The 21,043-nt window shown below is 41.8% G+C and overlaps 1 protein-coding gene, 7 non-coding genes, 3 pseudogenes and 2 gene segments (V, D, J or C); 12 read left to right on the plus strand and 1 right to left on the minus strand.

Moving 5' to 3' along the window:
* The first annotated feature begins 771 nt into the window (after positions 1-771).
* LOC137796012 (Ig kappa-b4 chain C region-like) lies at positions 772-3,336 on the plus strand. The segment is given in 3 exon segments: positions 772-777; positions 1,630-1,705; positions 2,840-3,336. Coding segments are annotated over 3 exon segments (426 nt in total).
* Positions 3,337-4,235: 899 nt separating this feature from the next.
* On the plus strand, positions 4,236-4,317 carry trnas-gcu (transfer RNA serine (anticodon GCU)). The gene has a single exon. It is a non-coding gene; the product is annotated as a tRNA-Ser (tRNA).
* Positions 4,318-5,103: 786 nt separating this feature from the next.
* LOC137797444 (5S ribosomal RNA) lies at positions 5,104-5,222 on the plus strand (annotated as a pseudogene).
* Positions 5,223-5,296: 74 nt separating this feature from the next.
* LOC137797635 (5S ribosomal RNA) lies at positions 5,297-5,413 on the plus strand (annotated as a pseudogene).
* Positions 5,414-5,844: 431 nt separating this feature from the next.
* LOC137797756 (5S ribosomal RNA) lies at positions 5,845-5,953 on the plus strand (annotated as a pseudogene).
* A 738-nt stretch (positions 5,954-6,691) lies between these two features.
* On the plus strand, positions 6,692-6,763 carry trnaq-cug (transfer RNA glutamine (anticodon CUG)). The gene has a single exon. It is a non-coding gene; the product is annotated as a tRNA-Gln (tRNA).
* Positions 6,764-7,029: 266 nt separating this feature from the next.
* trnag-ucc (transfer RNA glycine (anticodon UCC)) lies at positions 7,030-7,101 on the minus strand. Its single transcript has one exon. It is a non-coding gene; the product is annotated as a tRNA-Gly (tRNA).
* Positions 7,102-7,217: 116 nt separating this feature from the next.
* Positions 7,218-7,289, plus strand: trnaq-uug (transfer RNA glutamine (anticodon UUG)). The gene has a single exon. It is a non-coding gene; the product is annotated as a tRNA-Gln (tRNA).
* Positions 7,290-7,734: 445 nt separating this feature from the next.
* trnaq-uug (transfer RNA glutamine (anticodon UUG)) lies at positions 7,735-7,806 on the plus strand. The gene has a single exon. It is a non-coding gene; the product is annotated as a tRNA-Gln (tRNA).
* Positions 7,807-10,583: 2,777 nt separating this feature from the next.
* trnas-gcu (transfer RNA serine (anticodon GCU)) lies at positions 10,584-10,665 on the plus strand. The gene has a single exon. It is a non-coding gene; the product is annotated as a tRNA-Ser (tRNA).
* A 1,187-nt stretch (positions 10,666-11,852) lies between these two features.
* Positions 11,853-11,934, plus strand: trnas-gcu (transfer RNA serine (anticodon GCU)). The gene has a single exon. It is a non-coding gene; the product is annotated as a tRNA-Ser (tRNA).
* A 1,062-nt stretch (positions 11,935-12,996) lies between these two features.
* On the plus strand, positions 12,997-18,299 carry LOC137796013 (E3 ubiquitin/ISG15 ligase TRIM25-like). Its single transcript, XM_068593644.1, is given in 3 exon segments — positions 12,997-13,081; positions 13,084-13,790; positions 18,276-18,299. Coding segments are annotated over 3 exon segments (801 nt in total). The 5' UTR covers positions 12,997-13,011.
* On the plus strand, positions 18,284-18,733 carry LOC137796159 (Ig kappa-b4 chain C region-like). The segment is given in 1 exon segment: positions 18,284-18,733. A coding segment is annotated over 1 exon segment (270 nt).
* The last annotated feature ends 2,310 nt before the right edge of the window (positions 18,734-21,043 follow it).

Genomic DNA, 21,043 nt, shown 5'->3' on the forward strand with positions numbered 1-21,043 from the left:
CCACTGCCTGAAAAACGAGCTGGAATCCCTGATTGTCGAGTGCTAGCACGATAAATAAGCAGTTTAGGAGCTTCTCCATCTCTCTGTTGGTACCAGGCTAACGCATGATAGCTGCTCCAAGTATGAACGTTCTGACTGGTGTGACATGAGATGGAGACGGAGCCTCCCACAGCAGAGCTCACTGCTCCAGGCTGAGTCACTGTGACCTGTCCTCTGGACTCTGAGGACACAGAGACAAAGACATAAAGCAGCGTCACGGTTTAGTCGGCTTCACTTCAGAGGGACGATGTTCATAGAGGAGAGGAGTTTGATTCTCTGGACTTTACCTGTGAAGCAGCAGCAGAGGAGAGTCCACATGAGGACGCAGATCAAAGTCATGTTTTTGATGAGGAGGATTTCTGTGTCTTCTGCTGTGATGAAGGACAGCTGTCAGTCATCCAGTGTCCAACTCTCAGGACTATAAAGTCTCCCAGAGCACTGGAGCATGGTGCTGCTGATGCAAAGTGGCTCTCTATGGAAATGCTCTGACGGACTCCAACAGGGACTTGATGACTCTGATGATGCTGATTATCAATGGATCAATCACTTCATCAGAGTATTGATCAGGAATGTGTCGGAGCTCATTTCAGTCTTTAGTTTGAGTTTAGAGGAAACATTTTATCATAAGATGTTTTGTAAAATCCTCCTAATTCACTACCACACAATTCATTCTCGTTGTAGGACAAATTTAAACAAATATTGTTTATTTATTTATTATAGTGTACAAGAAACATGCATGTATGACCATTATTGACATTTAGCAGGAATACATGTTTTTCTTCAGGAATAACTTGATCAATCATCAATTAATTTTACTGAAAGACAAGTTAATATTTCTCATAGATGTCTAACATTTGACAAATACATTTTGAAGAAAACATTTTATTCAAGAATGTTTTGTAAAATCCTCCTGATTCACTAAAACACAAATCAACATCACTTTGGTACAAATTTAAACAAAATGCCAATTTATTTATTATAGTGTACCACAAACACTATTATTAACAATTGGCAGGAATACATGTTTGTCTTTAGGAATATATTTCCATTAAATCAGCAAACTCATTGAATGCTCTTCCATCAAACATACGAACAAAAAAAACATACAAAAAGTTCAAACACGGCCTCAGGGAATGGCTTGTTGCCCATCAGATGTGCAAACATTAATGTGCTGTTTGTCCTGCCTGTCTATTCAGTGCAAATGTGTATTTGTCTTGTTTGGTGTTTATGTATTAAGTGCCTATAGTATTTTATATGAATACATATTGAATGAATTAGTTTTGTGTTATTGTAAATAAAAACTGGCCAGGGACAGCAGATGAAAATTAGCCTCTTTGGCTCACTTACAGTTTTACTGTTGGTCAGTGTGTATTTGTCCCTGTAAAGTAAACAATACGAAAATTATGATTCAAAACATGTTGCTCATGGATGTCTAATATTTAATGAATTCATTGTTAAATTCATATGCATCATTACTGACTCAGGTTTAAACATCTGGACCAGTTCTTACATGAAGTGTGTAAACTGTGACTGAGTTTGGTGAGTTTGTTGGTGTCAGAGTCAGAGAGCCGTGTCTCTCTACACTGAGAGGTTTTTGTACGGCGGCTCAATGACTTTGTGTCACTGTGGTACACGTTCGGTGGAGGAACCAGACTGAATGTTGGAAGTAAGTCAAATGTTTAACATTTTTATTATTTCAGAAGTCAACTGTCTTTGGATTCATTATTATATTCAACAATGTAGGAAAAATAGTTTTCTTTGAATTTTTATGAACGACATTTTCATCAAAAATGTTGCACAAAGAAACAAAGTTCACTTCAGCAACAGAAAGTACAGAAACATGTTGTTTCAAAAGTCAAACTTTAAACTGGAGAATAAATCATTTCCTCCAACTTTAATGGGAAGTAGTTTCTTGAGTGCTTGTAGATGTAGTTCAGTCAGTCAGAGTCACAGAGACGGTTTTTGTACGGCGGCTCAATGACTTTGTGTCACTGTGGTGGACTTTTGGTGGAGGAACCAGACTGGATGTTGGAAGTAAGTTTCTGCACTAAATTACTAAATATCATTTTGTAAAGTTGTGTTTTCAATTCAGTTTGAGGATGTTCGAGGCAGATAAAAATACTTTGGTTACATTTAAAATATGTTTAGTGTTTTTATATCTCCACCTTTATCATGGAGACTAACTCAGAGCAGCGTCACTAAACTTGTCTTTACACGTTCATGTCGTCCTAAAATTTAAACAACTTTAAATTTAAAACAGATAAAACTTGAATTCTTTTTTTTTTAAATAACGAGAATAATATTTAATTTTAGACCCTAATAAAAAATTAGGATTCAAATCAAATTGAACAGAGTAAAGATGAAGATGGTATTTCATGATGTGTAAAATCTTCTTCATTGTGTCAAATAGTGTTGCAAATTTTGAAACTATTTTAAACACTTTTGAATTGCAACTGACATCCACATCAGAAACTTCTGACTAAATATTTAAAAGTAATGTTTCTTTAAGGTTTTCAGTGATGCAGTTGTAATATTGGGCCACGTCTTGGTGTTTCATCTCAGTGGAGTTTGATATATTTCTGGTGGTTCTGTACGATGATTCTCTCTGTGCTGATCTGCATGAGAGGCTTCTTAAAGGGAAGTGAAACAATGTGTGAGTGAGTGACTGGTGGAGCAGAACAAACATCTGGCAGAAACTCCTTATAGGAGAAAACCAACTCTCTCACAGTAAAGGTGTCCACGTGGTGCTTGATTGACAGCTGTGTGGTCCCCGTCCTCTAAGCTGATTGGTGTCTCCTAGGTGATGTCCGTCCCACCCTGACGGTGCTGCCCCCCTCCATTGAGGAGCTGCAGCAGGGGAAGGCCACGCTCATGTGCCTAGCCAACAAGGGCTTCCCCTCAGACTGGAGTCTGGCCTGGAAGGTGGACGGCAGCAGCAGCAGCAGCATCAGCAGCAGCAGCAGCTGGGAGGAGAGCAGCAGCCTCGGGGTGCTGGAGAAGGACGGCCGCTACAGCTGGAGCAGCACCCTGAGGCTCCCTGCAGACCAGTGGAGGAAGGTGGGCTCTGTGACCTGTGAGGCCAGCCAGGGCTCCCAGACTCCGCTCTCAGAGACACTGAGGAGAGACCAGTGTTCCCAGTCCTGAGCTGCCTCACTGGGACTCTGCTACTGGTTCCAGTCTGCTACTGCTCTCAGTCTCACTCTGTAACTCTCTCTCTGGTTCTCTTTCTCTCATGACATGTTTCTACATGAACGTCTTCCTGCTTGTGTTGATGCTTTCAACATTTAATACAATAAAGATTTTATCAAGTGTATCAGAAAAGTTATGTGTCTTGATTTATTTTCTTTGATATGAAAGCAGACTATTATCTGCATATTGTGAATTAACATGAAATTTATTTTGAGTTTTTGCATTTGATTATGTTTTGATTATAATAATGTTTAATGAGACATAAAACTTGACCAAGACTCAAAAGAGAGGTGAGCACAGTCTCTGTCTCCTCCTGTCTGTCTGCAGGATCATCACATCGACTGTTTGTTCAGTTTGAAACATGCAGAATTAAATACGTTATCCCACTAACGTTGTGTGTCATATATATGTGTCTCATATCCCATTATGCTGTGATGGTTTATATGAAGATTATAATCTGATCATAAGAATATGCAGACAACAGTTTATGAAACACCACACAACTTGATAGTGTTTCATTGTCATGGAACAAAATAATTAATTAAAAAGATGATATTCAGAATCATGACTCAGACTGAAGAGCTCTTTCCAGTTTAACTCTTTCAATAAATCTTCTTTAACTGAAGTAAAATATAAGAATGAGGGCTGAAGCTGCAGTTCAACACCACAGAGAGAATATCAAATACAGAAGTTTCATCACTTTACAGCAGTTTGATCACTTTACAGCAGCAGCAACGAAACATTTGTAGTTTGTAGGTGGGACGACGAGGAAGACGAGGAAGACTGAGAGAGCAAAGATTCCGCATACGGCTCCTTTTCACAAGAAGAGGAAGCAGACGAAGAGGAGGAAGAAGAAGATGAAGAAGTGGTAGAAAAGGAGGAGGTGAAAGAACGCCTATATCTCCCCCTCTACCCCTGCCAGGTCACACTTTTCCAAACATTCCAGACCTGTATAATCAGTTTGGAAGGTGAACTGGACCGGACCTTTCACGCAAGGGCGTTGAGACGACGAGGTGGCCGAGTGGTTAAGGGGATGGACTGCTAATCCATTGTGCTATGCACGCGTGGGTTCGAATCCCATCCTCGTCGCAGTCCACTTCGCTTTGGTCTGCCATGTCATGGGCATAATGTGCACCATTGAGCTCAAGACCCAAGCAAAATGCAGTTTCAAGATTAGAAATTGCTCATTTCAAGCAAGAAAAGTCTAAAATGTCTTGCTCTTCCATGATTCATTTGTTAAACAACAGTGATTCTACTGTTTCTACTCCAAGTTTTGGTGGAATAAAAATGCGGTTGCTGTCTTCAGCTCAACTGGTGCAAGATGTCCCATTATGCTCATACTTCCAAATCTTCCACATGAGAGTAGGAGCCAAAGTCACTTTGGAGAATGTGGGCATCGATCCCACTGCCTCTCGCATGCAAAGCAAGCGCTCTACCACTTGAGCTAATTCCCCTCTGCACAAGAGGGCAATGGATCAACGTGCCAGGCCTTCTCCTACCCGCCTATTCTCCTACCCGCTATGTCACGCTTTTTTCAACTTTCCAGGCCCATAAAAAACACACAAAAAATGGCCTGGAACTGAATTTTATGGTGACATTTGGTAGTTGCAATCTTTGCAATACTTTGTGGACTCCACTGGGATCCAATGAAGATAGGGTAGGCCAGCAGCCACTGCAACAAGATGCTCCCTGATCCTGCCCTATTTGCGGAGGACACTTTAAACAACAAACTTGTTTTCCATCAGTATCAGAAAATAAAGTCTTTCAGAGAGGTGGAGAATGCGGGCATCTATCCCACTACTTCTCGCATGCCAAGCAAGCGCTCTACCACCACTCTCGGGATCAATAAAACTCACTTTGGCCACTTCCTTTGTAGCTTACGGCCACACCACTCTGATTGCGCCAGATCTCGTTCGGTCTCAGAAGCTAAGCAGAGTTGGGCCTGGTCAGTACTTGATTGGGAGACCTCCTGGAAATACCAGGTGCTATAAGCTATTTTAAATGCCGAACAATAAACACTCTAGTTCTCTCCAGGTCAATAAAACTCACTTTGGCCGCTTCCTTTGTGGCTTACAGCCACACAACTCTGATTGCGCCTGATCTCGTTCGATCTCAGAAGCTAAGCAGAGTGGGCCTGGTCAGTACTGAACGGGAGACCTCCTGGGAATGCCAGGTGCTGTAGGCTTTTTTTAACCTAATAATTAAAACTCCAGTTCTCTCCAGATCAACAAAACTCTCTTCGGCCACTTCTTTTCTAGCTTACGGCCACACCACTCTGATTGCTCCTGATCCCGTTCAATCTCAGCGGAGTTGGGCTTGGCCAGTACTTGGGCGGGAGACCTCCTGGGAATACCAGGTGCTATAATCTTTTTCTATGCTTAAAAATCCAGTTCTCTCCAGGTCAAGAAAACTCACTTTGGCTGGAACGTTTTCAGCTTACGTCCACACCCCACTGATTGCGCCAGATCTCAGATGCTAAGCAGAGGTGGGCCTGGTTAGTACTTGGATCGGAAACCGCCTGGGAATACCGGGTGCTGTAAGATTTTTTTATGCTTAATAATTAAACATCCAATTCTCCCCAGGTCAATAAAACTCACCTTGGCCACAACATTTTCAGCTTATGGCCACACCCCACTGATTGCGCCTGATCTCAGAAGCTAACCAGAGTTGGGCTTGGTTAGTACTTGGATGGGAGACCACCTGGGAATACCAGGTGCAGTAAGCATTTTTATGATGCCTAATATTTAAAACTCCTGTTCACCACCATCAGCAGGACTTATCACGCAGTCCCTCGTGCTGCACTGGGAAACTCTGACCTCGCCATGGTTCACCTGATTCCCTCATACCGGCAGAAACTAAAACTCTGCAAACCTGTATTGAGGAAATTCAAGAAGTGGACCAGTGAGGCTTGGGAGGATCTTCAGTCGTTCTTGGACTGCACTGACTGGGACGTTTTCAGGACTGCTACCAACAGTTTGTATGAGTACACAGAGGCTGTAACTTCATACATCAGCTTCTGTGAGGACAGCTATGTTCCATCCAGCTCCAGGGTGAGCCACAACGACGACAAACCCTGGTTCACACCAGAGCTCAGAACGCTACGCTTGCAGAAGGACCAGGCGTTTAGGAGTGGGGACAATGACTTGTTCACAGAGTCAAAATACAGGTTTAGTAAGGCGGTGAGAGATGCTAAACGACTGTACTCTGAGAAACTGCAACATCAGCTCTCAGCAAGTGACTCTACTTCTGTCGGGAGAGGTCTCAGGCAGATCAGCAACTACAAGCCTAAAACCCCCCACTCCATGAACGACCTCCGCCTGGCAAACGAGCTGAACGACTTCTACTGCCGCTTTGAAAGATAATGCAGCAGTCCTGACGCCATCCCCCACAGGCCCATCATCCAGCCACAAACCCCCAACGCCCCCTCCCCCAGCCCATCAGGGGCTAGCAAACTCAAGTGCTTGGTTCCATGGTGTAATGGTCAGCACTTTGGACTCTGAATCCAGTGATCCGAGTTCAAGTCTCGGTGGAACCTTCATAATGCACAAGGAAAACCACTGTCACGTTGTTCCCACGCTGTTGTGAAACTCAAATGTGATATGGAGATATGTCAGACAATGCAAGTAGCCACAAATGTTTGGCAGGCACTTCTAAAGGCACAACTTTGATCATTCGCAAGACATTTTCGGCGGTTCAAGGACTTTTCTTCCAATGAAAGAAGGCTTTGTTTATTTAAGACGGTAACCCTAAAATGTTGATTCACCATGTCTCGGACATAAGTGGACGTACTGACCGTAGACATGCATTGGCTGGGAATCGAACCCAGGTCAACTGCTTGGAAGGCAGCTATGCTCACCACTATACCACCAATGCACAAAAAGAGCCTGGCATGATGACACAAAAATTGAATGAACTGAAATGTAAGTCAGTGTGTAACATTGGGAACTGACAGATTTACCTTCAACCACAACGAGGCAATTAAAGAGCTTGGTTCCATGGTGTAAAGGTCAGCACTTTGGACTTTGAATCCAGTGATCCGAGTTCAAGTCTCGGTGGAACCTTCATTAAGAACATGGAAAACAACTGCCACGTTGTTCTCATGCTCTTGTGAAACTCAAATGGGATATGGAGGTAAGTGAGACAATGCAAGTAGCCACAAAATTTGGCGTGTAACTCCAAAGGCACAACTTTGATCATTCGCAAGACATTTGGGTTGATCCAAGTACACTATTTTTCCAACGGAAGAACACGTTGTTTATTTAAGACAGTAACCCTAAAATGTTCAGCCACCATGTTCAGGACATATTGATCATAGAGATGCATTGGCTGGGAATCAATCCCAGGTCAAATGCTTGGAAAGCAGCTATGCTCACCACTATACCACCAATGCACAAAAAGAGCCTGGCATGATGACACAAAAATTGAATGAACTGAAATGTAAGTCAGTGCGTAACATTGGGAACTGACAGATTTACCTTCAACCACAATAAGGAAACTAAAGAGCTTGGTTCCATGGTGTAAAGGTCAGCACTTTGGACTTTGAATCCAGTGATCCAAGTTCAACTCTCGGTGGAACCTTCATTATGCACATGGAAAACAACTGCCATGTTCTTCCCATGCTTTTGTGAAACTCAAATGTGATATAGAGATAAGTGAGACAATGCAAGTAGCCACAAAATTTGGCGTGTACTTCTAAAGGCACAACTTTGATCTTTCGCAAGACATTTTCGGCGGTTCAAGGACTTTTTTTTTCCAATGAAAGAAATCTTTGTTTATTTAAGAAAGTAACCCTAAAATGTTCAGCCACCATGTGTAGGACATACTTATCATTGAGATTCATTGGCTGGGAATTGAACCCTGGTCAAATGCTTAGAAGGGAGCTCTGCTAGCCACTATACCAACAATGCACTAAAAGGGCTTAGCATAGTTCCACAAAAATTGAATGAACTAAAATGTAACACAAGAAGGGACAGTAAATGTGCATTTAGCTTTCACATTTTCACGCTATCATTCTTTGTATTCCCTGTATATCCCGAAAAACCAACCCAAAATCCAAGTTCATCAATCCTCTTTCGTATCGAGTACAGTATCTCCGCTTGTCACGCGGAAGACCAGGATTCCTTGACGAGGAGCGTTCCGCTGGCAGGACAGGTGTCAAAATGCCCCAAGTTGTAAATGCACAGCATAAGGAAACGGGCAACAGGATTTAAGAGACCCCTTGAGAACCAGACCCACCACTGGAGCTCACCCCATGACCCGGCTCACCATCAGACCCCGTGGACCCACACTTAAGGACACCCCTTCAGTTAAAACCCTTATTTGGCCCATTTAGAGTGTCGCAACCCTGGTGCTCTAGAATACGAGACTGACATTGGGGATACCGGTTTACATTTGGGTTAATACAGTGTGGTACTCGAGAATATGAGACACGTGGGATACTAGCTGACATTCAAACTCATTGCTGGTGTCTGATAGTCACAATTATGTCAGTCAGCTTCTCAAATGAAGCAAGATCGAAGGGGGAACCAGCCGCTAACAACAAGAAACAGGTCTGCAGCTCGTGCAGTTCTTTAGCTTGTTCACAGATTGATCCTCGTCCAACAAGTCCCTGTATATCACTGTAAAAAACTTATCTGACGTCTACTCTGAACATTTGAAATTGCACCTTATCTTAATAAATTCTTGAACAATGATATAGCTTGATGGTAGTTTTTAAAGTTCCTGCTCTAATAACTATTAATTCCAGTAGATTTACAGCTGTAAAAAGGCTGAATGATGTGTAAACTGACTTTTACTTTAAAAAATAAGCAGTGTCAATCATGTGGCCGTGCATTGTGGTCGCAGCAACCCTGGTTCGAATCCGGGTCACGGCAGCATGTTGGTGTTGTTTAAGCTATTCTTGTTGTACTCTGACATTCGTCTTAGTTCACACAGTGTCAAACTTGACAGCTACAGTTCCTTCTCTAATAACTATTAATTCCAGTAGATTTACAGCTGTAAGAAGGCTGAATGATGTGTAAACTGACTTTTATGTGAAAAAATAAGCACTGTGTCAATCATGTGGCAGTGATCGTATAGTGGTTAGTACTCTGCGTTGTAGTCGCAGCAACCCCGGTTCAAATCCGGGTCACAGCAGCATGTTGGAATTGTATATTGTTTAAGCTATTGTTGTTGTACACTGGCATTCGTCTTGCTTAACACAGTGTCAAACTTGACAGCTTCAATCATGTTTTCTGCGCGAGGCCTGATGCTTTCCGGCTAACTACGGCTCAGAAGATTCTATGTTCAACTCCTGGCTAGCTCGTGCTGTTCTTTAGCTTGTTCACAGATTGATCCTGGTCCAACAAGTCCCTGTATAACACTGTAAAAAAAACTCATCTGACGTCTACTCTGAACATGTGAATTTTCACCTTAGTTTAAAACAATTCTTGAACGATGATATAGCTTGATGCTAGTTTTTAAAGTTCCTGCTCTAATAACTATTAATTCCAGTAGATTTACAGCTGTAAAAAGGCAGTTCTCCATCTGTTCAGCAAATAAAACTCACAACAGTTTGCATGAAATGCTGGAACATCATGGAATTTACAGCAAAAGTATCACTGTAGGGCTAGTGGCGCAATGGATAACGCGTCTGACTACGGATCAGAAGATTCTAGGTTTGACTCCTGGCTAGCTTGTGCAGTTCTTTAGCTTGTTAATCCTGGTACAACAAGTCCCTTTATAATACTGTAAAAATCTAATCTGACATGTACTCTGAACATTTGAAGTTGCACCTGAACTTCAAACAATTCTTGAACAATGGTATAGCTTGATGCTAGTTTTTCAAGTTCCTGCTCTGATAACTATTAATTCCAGTACATTTACAGCTGTAAAAAGGCTGAATGATGTGTGAGCTGGTTTTTGTGTTAAAAAATAAGCATGTGGCCGTGATCGTATAGTGATTAGTACCCGCTATTTAACGCTTTTTTATACTTCCCAGGCCCAAAAAACACAAAAAATGGCCTGGAACTGAATAAAAACGCGGTTGCTGTCTTCAGCTCAACTGGTGCAAGAAGTCCCATAATGCTCATACTTCCAAATAAGAGTAGGAGCCAAAGTCACTTGGAGAATGTGGGCATCAATCACACTGCCTCTCGCATGCAAAGAAAGCACTCTACCACTTGAGCTAATTCCCCTCTGCTGAAAAGTGCAACGGATCAACGTGCCAGGCCTCCTCCTACCTGCCTGTTCTCAAGAGAGACGCCTATATCTCCTCCTCTACCCCCGCCAGGTCACACTTTTCCAAACATTCCAGACCTGTATAATCAGTTTGGAAGGTGAACTGGATCGGACCTTTCACGCAAGGGCACTGAGACGACGAGGTGGCTGAGTGGTTAAGGCGATGGACTGCTAATCCATTGTGCTATGCACGCGTGGGTTCGAATCCCATCCTCGTCGCAGTCCACTCTGCTTTGGTCTGCCATGTCATGGGTGTAATGTGCACCATTGAGCTCAAGACCCAAGCAAAATGCAGTTTTAAGATTAGAAATTGCTCATTTCAAGCAAGAAAAGTCTGAAATGTCTTGCTCTTCCATGATTCATTTGTTAAACAACAGTGATTCTACTGTTTCTACTCCAAGTTTTGGTGGAATAAAAACACAGTTGCTGTCTTCAGCTCAACTGGTGCAAGAAGTCCCATAATGCTCATACTTCCAAATAAGAATAGGAGCCAAAGTCACTTGGAGAATGCGGGCATCGATCCCACTACTTCTCGCATGCTAAGCGAGCGCTCTACCATTTGAGCTAATTCCCCACAATAGGGTTAAGGCTCATGGAAGAGCCACCTATATCTCCTCCTCTACCCCCACCAGTTCAGACTTCTCCAAACATTCCGGACCGGTATAATCACTTTGGTAGGTTTAAGTCTGAGCAGCCATTGCGACAACATGGGCCCTGATCCTCCCCAATTAGCGGACGACACTTTAAACTACAAACTTGTTTTCTCTCAATATCAGAAAAGAAAGTCTTTCAAAGAGGTGGAGAATGTGGGCATCGATCCCAATGCCTCTCGCATGCAAAGCAAGCGCTCTACCACTTGAGCTAATTCCCCTCTACACAAGAGGGCAATGGATCAACGTGCCATGCCTCCTCCTACCCGCCCATTCTCCTACCCGCTATTTCATGCTTTTTTCAACTTTCCAGGCCCATAAAAAACACACAAAAAATGGCCTGGAACTGAATTTTATGGTGACATTTGGTAGTTGCAATCTTTGCAATACTTTGTGGACTCCACTGGGATCCAATGAAGATAGGGTAGGCCAGCAGCCACTGCAACAAGATGCTCCCTGATCCTGCCCAATTTGCGGAGGACACTTTAAACAACAAACTTGTTTTCCATCAGTATCAGAAAATAAAGTCTTTTAGAGAGGTGGAGAATGCAGGCATCAATCACGCTACTTCTCGCATGCTAAGCGAGCGCGCTACCATTTGAGCTAATTCCCCAAGAGTAGTTTATGTGTCAGGCAAGAGACGCCTATATCTCCTCCTCTACCCCCGCCAGGTCACACTTTTCCAAACATTCCAGACCTGTATAATCAGTTTGGAAGGTGAACTGGATCGGACCTTTCACGCAAGGGCGTTGAGACGACGAGGTGGCCGAGTGGTTAAGGCGATGGACTGCTAATCCATTGTGCTATGCACGCGTGGGTTCGAATCCCATCCTCGTCGCAGTCCACTCTGCTTTGGTCTGCCATGTCATGGGTGTAATGTGCACCATTGAGCTCAAGACCCAAGCAAAATGCAGTTTCAAGATTAGAAATTGCTAATTTCCAGCAAGAAAAGTCTAAAATGTCTTGCTCTTCCATGATTCATCTGTTAAACAACAGTGATTCTACTGTTTCTACTCCAAGTTTTGGTGGAATAAAAACACGGCTGCTGTCTTCAGCTCAACTGGTGCAAGAAGTCCCATAATGCTCATACTACCAAATCTTCCACATAAGAGTAGGAGCCAAAGTCACTTGGAGAATGTGGGCATCGATCCCACTGCCTCTCGCATGCAAAGCAAGCTCTATGCTCAATATCCCACTTTGGCAAAACCCCCACTTTAATAAAACTAGTTCATGCTTTTTAACATGTTATGGATACCACGCCCCCCAGACCAGATACGGGTCAAAACTCTGAACCTGAAAAAGGGAGTTTTGTTTTGTTTTTTTAAAATTGAACCCGATAAATTTTTCAAAGTTCAACAACAAAACTTCCTTTTTCAGGTTCAAATTTTTTTTCCAAATGAACAATACATATGACCTGGATTTGGCTTCATAGTCGGACACCTTCTTTGTTTTGGAAGAAGAAAATTATGTTTTGCACCACGCATCAGCATTTGGGTCCTCATTCTCTGAGCCAGCCGTGACACTTCTGCTGTATTTGTATTATTATTATCATTAAAAACTTTCATTCAACTATATTCAGGGAAGAAGAGAGTTTGTTTATTCTAAGCAGAGATTACCTTCAAAAAGTTAAAGTAATCAGTGTTTCTTTCAGAGAAATGATGTCCTTTGTAAACAAGTGTTACACAGTCTCTCTCAAACTGCTCCTCCTCCTGGAATGAACTACAGCTTTAAAACCGCTCCCTGTTCTTCCTGTTCTCCAACATTGCAATAGGTGAATGTAACCAACATAGAGGTAAAGAGCAGCAGCTGACGCGCCCCATTCACTGCAGAGACACGTGTTATTCAGATCAGAGCTCAAAGTAGAATTACTTATGAGAAAGTGAAACTTATACAGTCATTGTCTTTGAGAGGTGAAATGGCAGAGAAAGGAGTTCAGCTGGACCGGGAAAGCTTCTCTTGTTCCATCTGTCTGGATCTACTGAAGGACATATTCCCTGTGGACACAGTTACTGCATGAACTGTATTAAGGTCTACTGGGATGAAGAGGATGGGAAGAAACTCCAAAGCTGCCCTCAGTGTAGGAAGACCTTCACACTGAGGCCTGTCCTGGTGAAAAACACCATGTTAGCAGATTTAGTGGAGCAACTGAAGAAGACTGGACTCCAAGCTGCTGCTGCTGCTGATCACTGCTATGCTGGACCTGAAGACGTGGCCTGTGATGTCTGCACTGGGAGGAGACGGAAAGCCTTCAAGTCCTGTTTGGTATGTCAGGCTTCTTACTGTGAGAAACACCTTCAGCCTCATTATGAAGCGGCTTCATTAAAGAAAAACAAGCTGGTGAAGCCCTCCATCAAGCTCCAGGAGAACATTTGCTCTCGTCACGATGAGGTGACGAAGATCTTCTGCCGTACTGATCAGCAGCGTATCTGTTATCTCTGTTTAATGGAGGAACATAAAGGCCACGACACAGTCTCAGCTGCAGCAGAAAGAACTGAGAGGCAGAGAGAGCTGGAGGGGAGTCGACTAAACATCCAGCAGAGAATCCAGGACAGAGAGAAGGACGTGAAGCTGCTTCATCAGGAGGTGGAGGCCATCAATCTCTCTGCTGATAAAACAGTGGAGGACAGTGAGAAGACCTTCACCGAGCTGATCCGTCTCCTGGAGAAAAGAAACGACCAGAGCTGTATTCTTAAGGTATTCACGTGAAATCACACTGGATCCAAACACAGTACACAAACAGCTGTTATTATCTGATGAGAACAGAAAAGTAACATTCATGATTGATCATCAGTCTTATTCTAGTCACATAGACAGATTCACTGGTTCGTATCAGGTTCTGAGTAGAGAGAATCTGACTGGACGTTGTTACTGGGAGGTGGAGTGGAGAGGAGCAGGAGTTTTTGTAGCAGTCGCATACAAGAATATCAAGAGAGAAGGGAACAGTGATGAATGTGGATTTGGAAACAATAACAAATCTTGGGCATTGTTATGTTTCAATAACAGTCATACATTTATTCACAACAAAGTCAAAACTCCCATCTCAGTTCCTGAGTCCTCCAGAGTAGGAGTGTACCTGGATCACAGCGCAGGTATTCTGTCCTTCTACAGCGTCTCTGAAACCATGACTCTCCTCCACAGAGTCCAGACCACATTCACTCAGCATCTCTATGCTGGACTTTATCGTTATGGAGCCACTGCTGAGTTGAGTAAACTGAAATGAACAGAAGTCCTTTTAAAGGTTAAACACTGTTTGAACTTTTAAACTCATTCAGTCTCTGTTTGTGGCTGAGAGCTGATTGTTGAGGCGTTTTTTTTACTGCACAGAGATCAGCTGTCAGTCAAACATTGTGGGAGGCGGTACTTTGACGTCTTCTCGTGATTGTTGTGTAAATGTATGAGCTCCTGTAGGTGGCGCTCCTTCCTGTGTGTGTGTTTAGCCATGGAGACTCTCACTGCTCATGATGACGTTTGTTTTTTCTCTGCATGAACATTTAAACTTCTCTTAAACTGATTGTGTGGATGACGTGAATCTGTTAATATTGTTGATCAAGCGTCATTTACAGATGAAAATGTAAAACTTATACTTTTTGATATAACATGGATCCCAATAAATTCTATGGTACATAAGCACATCCTGCATTTTCTGTGTTTGTGTATTATGACCGCACAACGTCTTTGTCTATACAATCTATTCATCTTTTTCTGTTTCTGTTATTTCATGCGATAAACCAATACACCAAAATTCTAGACTTCCAGACCCAATGTTTAGAAATGGAAATAAATGAATTATTATAGATGTGTACATATAAACAAAAAGGATAAGAAAGCAAGTAAATCATTAATCAACAGTTTTAAACAATCAGGTCTGCAGTTGTTAAATGTTAGTAAGGAACTAATAAACATTTATAAATGTTAAGTAATTTAAAAACAGTTATAGATGTTAGTAAGTCATTTAAAAACAACTACAAATGTTAATAAGTAAGTAAAACAGTTACATACCATCAAGCATATAGTTATAAATAATAGTAAGCAAGAAGTAATAGACAGTTCTAAATGTTAATAAGTTATAAAAAACAGGAATAAATGATCAAATTTGCAGGTAAAATCTTGTTATTACTATATTGTCATTTTAGTTCAGTGAAATAATGCCTTGGTTTTCGGTCCGTAACTTGAATACGGTGTTTTTCTTAGTTAATGTTAAACCTTTATTAGTTCAATATTGAAGACAAATGGATCCTGAAATAATGGATTTAAAATAATATTTCCTGACATCTTGTGGCCAAGCTCACAAATTGCACCCGAGCCGCTGTGTACCGGGTTAAACGTGTTGCATATATTATTTTTAAAGAGCTTCTAAATATTTGTGTGAACAAAAACATGAAGTTCACTTGTCCGCAGCGTAATAATAAATAAACACATGAATAAATGGTTATGCACTGTCACAAGATTACTGAATTTACAACATTATATATATGTATATATATATATATATATATATATATATATATATATATATATATATATATATATATATATATATATATATAGACACATTACAATTTACATTTCATTTTGCAAAAAAAATTAAGTTTTGTAAACTACAACATTATTTCATGTTATTCCTGAACATACAACATTTTAAAATGTTCACCTTTCTTCATGTTATTGTGACAATTTAAACATGTCTTTAGGTAATTTAACAGTAAACAGTAAAATTCAAGTGGAAAAAATGAAATATTCTGGTCAAGAGGGAAATGTACAAAAACAATTTGAACTGGAAAAACTGCATTTCAAACAATAAAATATCCACGACTGACTTTATTGTTTTCTCCATGGGCAGGAGTCCTCTTACCTGCAGTAGAAGAACAAAGAGACATTGGATTGAAATTAGAAGTACAACATGTTTTTTTACTGCGGACGATGCTGTGTGTAATGACTATGTGGGGTTTTGTCTACTGGGATCTTACTTGATGAGCCTTGAGGCTCTGCAGAGACACCTGGGCCTCAACATCAGCCTGGTGGAGGTTTCCTGCAACACAAATTAAACAGACAATAGTACAGTATTTATTAGGAGAGACGTGAAAGAAACCCTTCCTTTGATGTTCCCTGTGTATTTAGGGGTAAAGTGAGAAGATAAACATTGTTTAGTCTGGCAGGTGTGGTTCACGTGGGGGGATGGGCACATGAAGCAGGATAGAGATGGTTCCCATAACAAACACCTGCTTTTTTATATATGGGGCTGCGAACAGGTGTTCACACAAGTGTGTGTGTGTGTGTGTGTGTGTGTGTGTGTGTGTGTGTGCGTGTGCGTGTGTGCGCGTGCGCGTGCGTGCGTGTGTTGCCCCCAGCAATCTGGGGGCATCTTAGTTTGTGTTGAAAATAATGTTAAAACGGATTATGGTCTATTGCTGAAAAAAGGAGGGAAAAAAAGGCTCAAAATTACTGTGTTGTGATTCAGAGCAACTTTTTACAGTCTGGTGTTAAACCAGGTGGGGATTTGAAGCATCAGCTTTTGCATCAGTGAATACTCTTTGCATGAAGACTCAGAAGATATAGACAAAGGAGTCTTTCGTTGGAGTCAAGACTTGGAGGATAAAGACACAGGACGAATTTCCTCTGTGAGCTCAAAGACTCGCTACAACACTTTTCCTCGTGAGAGCCACCTTGCTTCGCTGTGAAACATCCCATCTCCTCAAAGAGTGCCGAAAACAGTTGTGCTTTCAGGGGTCTTGTTTTAATGAAATTGACCACGCTGATAGCGTCATCTCGTTCGGTTCACGGCTCATTTGTCTTGCTGCGAGCGCTTCTCTGTGTATAACACAGTGAGTCCATTGCACATTTGGAGAGACGCTCTTTATCAGCGCCTGCAAGCCCTTTTTTTCCCCTGCCATGGTCTGCGCGTCATCTGTGCAGAAACCCACACAATTTTCCCATTTCAGCCCGTTTTCTGTCAGGTAACTGTCCAGAAGCCTAAAGAGCTCATCGGCTGTCGCTCTGCCTGCAACGTATTTGCAAAACAGCAAATCTTCACTCAGTGACTCTGATGTGACAAAGTGAACATAGACAATTGCTGTCGGTAGCCTCGTCCACTTGTAAAGCAAACCGTGTGTCTGTCAGTTCATGCAATTGTGTCATTGGACAAAGAGATAGTCTTCAATATGGCAGCACTACTCTCATCAAGCATCCTTAAAACCATGTTAAGCACTGAGGGGAGAATGAGCTCTTTGGTGATGGTGTGCAGTTTTTTGCACTGTGCAATTTTGTATGCGACCTTGTATGACGCCAGCTGTGCTTTGTTGCTTAAAGATGACACTTTTAAAAGTGAGTAGCCTGCTTGCGGTCGTCATCTAGTTTTCTCTGAAAGAATGCCAGTGGTACGTGACTGGGGTGTGACGTCTCCAAGTGTCTTCTTAATTTGTTGGGCTTCATGCTGTCTGCTGCCAGAGTTCTCAGACATACAACACAGACTGGTCTCTCCTCATCTCATACCGCATTCACTGTCAAACCCAGAGCGAGATAAGAGTCGTCATATTTTCTCCTTGTAATCTTGCTGCTGTTCTCCATATGATTTCTCTTCTGTAAAATGTCTTCATTTTGCACAGTGGTACATGTGTGTGTCGCAACTCACAAAGGATCTGTCGCGATCGCGCATGCGCAAATGTAACCAGTTTTCATGTCGTTCATGGGGGCGTGGTCGTCCTGAAACCACGAGGTAGCCGGTTTGATCCCTCTTCTCTCCATAGTTTCATGGTGAAGTGTCCTTAAGCAAGACACTGAAGCCCCAGTGCTTCACAGCGCCACACTGCTCATTAGTTACTAAGGATGGGTGAAATACAGAGAATCATCTACCCAGTGTGGGATTTAAAAAGAATTATTCATAAAATAATTATTTTGAAAAATTTTAAAAAAAAATACATTTCCCTGTAATACCTTCGCACCCCACCAGAGGGTCGCGCCCCACAGTTTGAGAACCACTGCTGTAATGTAACTCAGAAGAAAGAAGGCAAGTACAGATGTTTTATCTTCAGTACTGAAACCTGTCTGTTGTCACGCTCACTGAGCTCAGAGGGGGAAGTGAGACCTTTAAGATCAGTTTCATCCGATCTGAGGAAGACCAACAGAACTAGTCGTCTCCTCTGCTGCCCCTCATATGAACTCTGACTCTCTCTCTCTCTGCAGTGGGCCGAGTCGCCCCCACCCTGACGGTGCTGCCCCCCTCCATTGAGGAGCTGCAGCAGGGGAAGGCCACGCTCATGTGCCTGGCCAACAAGGGCTTCCCCTCAGACTGGAGTCTGGCCTGGAAGGTGGACGGCAGCAGCAGCAGCAGCAGCAGCAGCAGCAGCTGGGAGGAGAGCAGCAGCCTCGGGGTGCTGGAGAAGGACGGCCGCTACAGCTGGAGCAGCACCCTGAGGCTCCCTGCAGACCAGTGGAGGAAGGTGGGCTCTGTGACCTGTGAGGCCAGCCAGGGCTCCCAGACTCCGCTCTCAGAGACACTGAGGAGAGACCAGTGTTCCCAGTCCTGAGCTGCCTCACTGGGACTCTGCTACTGGTTCCAGTCTGCTACTGCTCTCAGTCTCACTCTGTAACTCTCTCTCTGGTTCTCTTTCTCTCATGACATGTTTCTACATGAACGTCTTCCTGCTTGTGTTGATGCTTTCAACATATAATACAATAAAGATTTCATCAAGTGTATTATAAAAGTTATGTGTCTTTTGACTTCCTTTCTTTGACATAAATCATACATTACAAGCATTACTAAGATTTAATACACACAATTTGCAAAAGTAATCATTACATTTATTCCAGGTTCTTTTTAATAGGTTTAATTTTGTAAATATTCCTTGAATATTGTTTCAGTTTTATCAATATTACTTAACTTTCATAACAATGCACATTGGAGAATCATTTCAATGTTGAATCCCAAAGCTCTCTGATATCACTTGTGTTTACCTTTGAAGATCCATGTTGTGTTTGAGTAAAAATCATTTCATGAATTAGATATAAAAAGCCGGGTATCATCTGCGTGAAGTTATAAATAATCAGGATATTTTGAGAATTTACATAAAATTTTAATCATAGAGAAAGTACAACTCCACTAAATGACTTGACACAAAAGAGGGTACAATAATGTATCTGTCTCTTCCTCTCTCTCTTTAGAAATATATTTTTACACAAGACTTATATTCTATTAAAATACGAAAGACCGGCTGTTCAATTAATCTGTCTCCATGTATAATATAAAATAGTAACTGTTTTAATATTTGGTTTCCTATCATTACAACAGTGGTTATATTTAATCCAAAGAGACTGAGTTATTTTTAGCTTTAGATATCTAGACTGTGATAATCTCAGGTGATATTTTCATAAAGAAGTAATGCTCAGTGGTGTAATCTGGACTGAATTGTGCTGTATTATTTAGTTTTTGACATCATCTAAATACATAATGGACAATAAAACATGTCAATATAGTAAAATGTATAAATAGTTCAATACAATTCAAAAACAGAAAACATTTTTTATAAGAACAGTTTTTTGTTGTTTTTCCTTTCTGAGTTTAAAGCTTTTGAAAGTTTACAACGTAAACATAAAGTCAAACTCTGCATGAATTAAATATGTGTGGCTAAATGTTTTGATTTTTTGTTATATTGTCTTTTCGATTGTAATGTTGTAAGAACTGAAATTATATAATTAAATTATATTATTACTTTGAACAAACTGATATTTACTTACAAACTGCATAAAAAATACTCCTAAAAATGTAAAGAACAGAAATATGCTGAATGCTTTCATGCTGGTATGAAATTAATGAATGGTTATAAAACATCTTGTGTTTAAAATTCTATGCAGCTGTTGAGTCACATCAGTTCCTCTTTAGCTGAGGAGGTTTTTGTACGACGGTGTATCACTGTGTGAACGGGAAGCTGCTACCCTGCTGACAATAATAATCTCCTGCATCTTCAGTCTGAACTCCACTGATGGTCAAAGTGAAGTCAGTTCCAGATCCACTTCCACTGAAACGATTTGAAACTCCAGACTGAAGACTTGTTGCTGCATAAATCAAAAGTTTAGGAGCTTCTCCTTGTTTCTGAAGGTACCAGTGAAGCCAGCTACTAATACTTGAACTGGCTTTACATCTGATGGAGACAGTCTGTCCTGGAACAACAGACTGAGATCCAGGAGACTGAGTCAGGAGGATTTCTCCTGATGAATCTGAAAACATGAAGAAGAGCAGAAGGGTTATTGAGACAAATCCAGTTTGGAGAAAGATGATCAACATCCCAACAGAAGAGTCTCATTTCTTTAACCCGGAGAACAGATGGAAGAAGGTCAATGCTGCTTGTTCCAGTGGTTCTCCATCACAGCAGAACATGGTGCTGGGGAACCAACGTGTTCACAAGAGAGTCTCACCCTGAACAAGGAGCCCCAGGGTGCTCAGCAGTAGAGTCAGTGACATCATCATCGTGCTGCCGGCGTGTCAGTGTCTCTGAAAGGCCTGGACAGCCACTGATCAACACTGGCCTCTTAACGGCTGGCAGCAGAGAGGCAGGACACATATGCAAACACACAGAGTCAGTGAAGTGTAGCTGTCCTCAACACGTCAGGGTGGTTCCTCCTCACTGGTGACGGCTTTCATCTACATGTTCATAAATATAAAACATGGAGGACGTTGAATGGTCTGGTAGTAAACTGGTCCTGTGACTTGAGGACAGTTTTGTTCCGTCGTCTCAGTTTGGTAATGTGGTCTTTTTGCATAGTGATAACTGACATCAATATTAATAAAGGTTGGACATGTTTAGGTGTTTGTATTGTGGACATTTCACCAGGTAGAGCTGTAATGAGACTTTATTGGAGGTTGAGGGTCTCACAGAGTTTGTTTGAGAAATTCAAGCAGAAAAACATGTGGACAAAACCAAAAGACATGGAAGTCCTCATCAGTTCGAGACGGT

This window comes from Clinocottus analis, unplaced genomic scaffold (assembly GCF_023055335.1).
Source record: "Clinocottus analis isolate CAN_PGR_092001 unplaced genomic scaffold, fCliAna1.0.p SCAF_3, whole genome shotgun sequence".
NCBI classification, from domain to species: Eukaryota; Metazoa; Chordata; class Actinopteri; order Perciformes; family Cottidae; genus Clinocottus; species Clinocottus analis.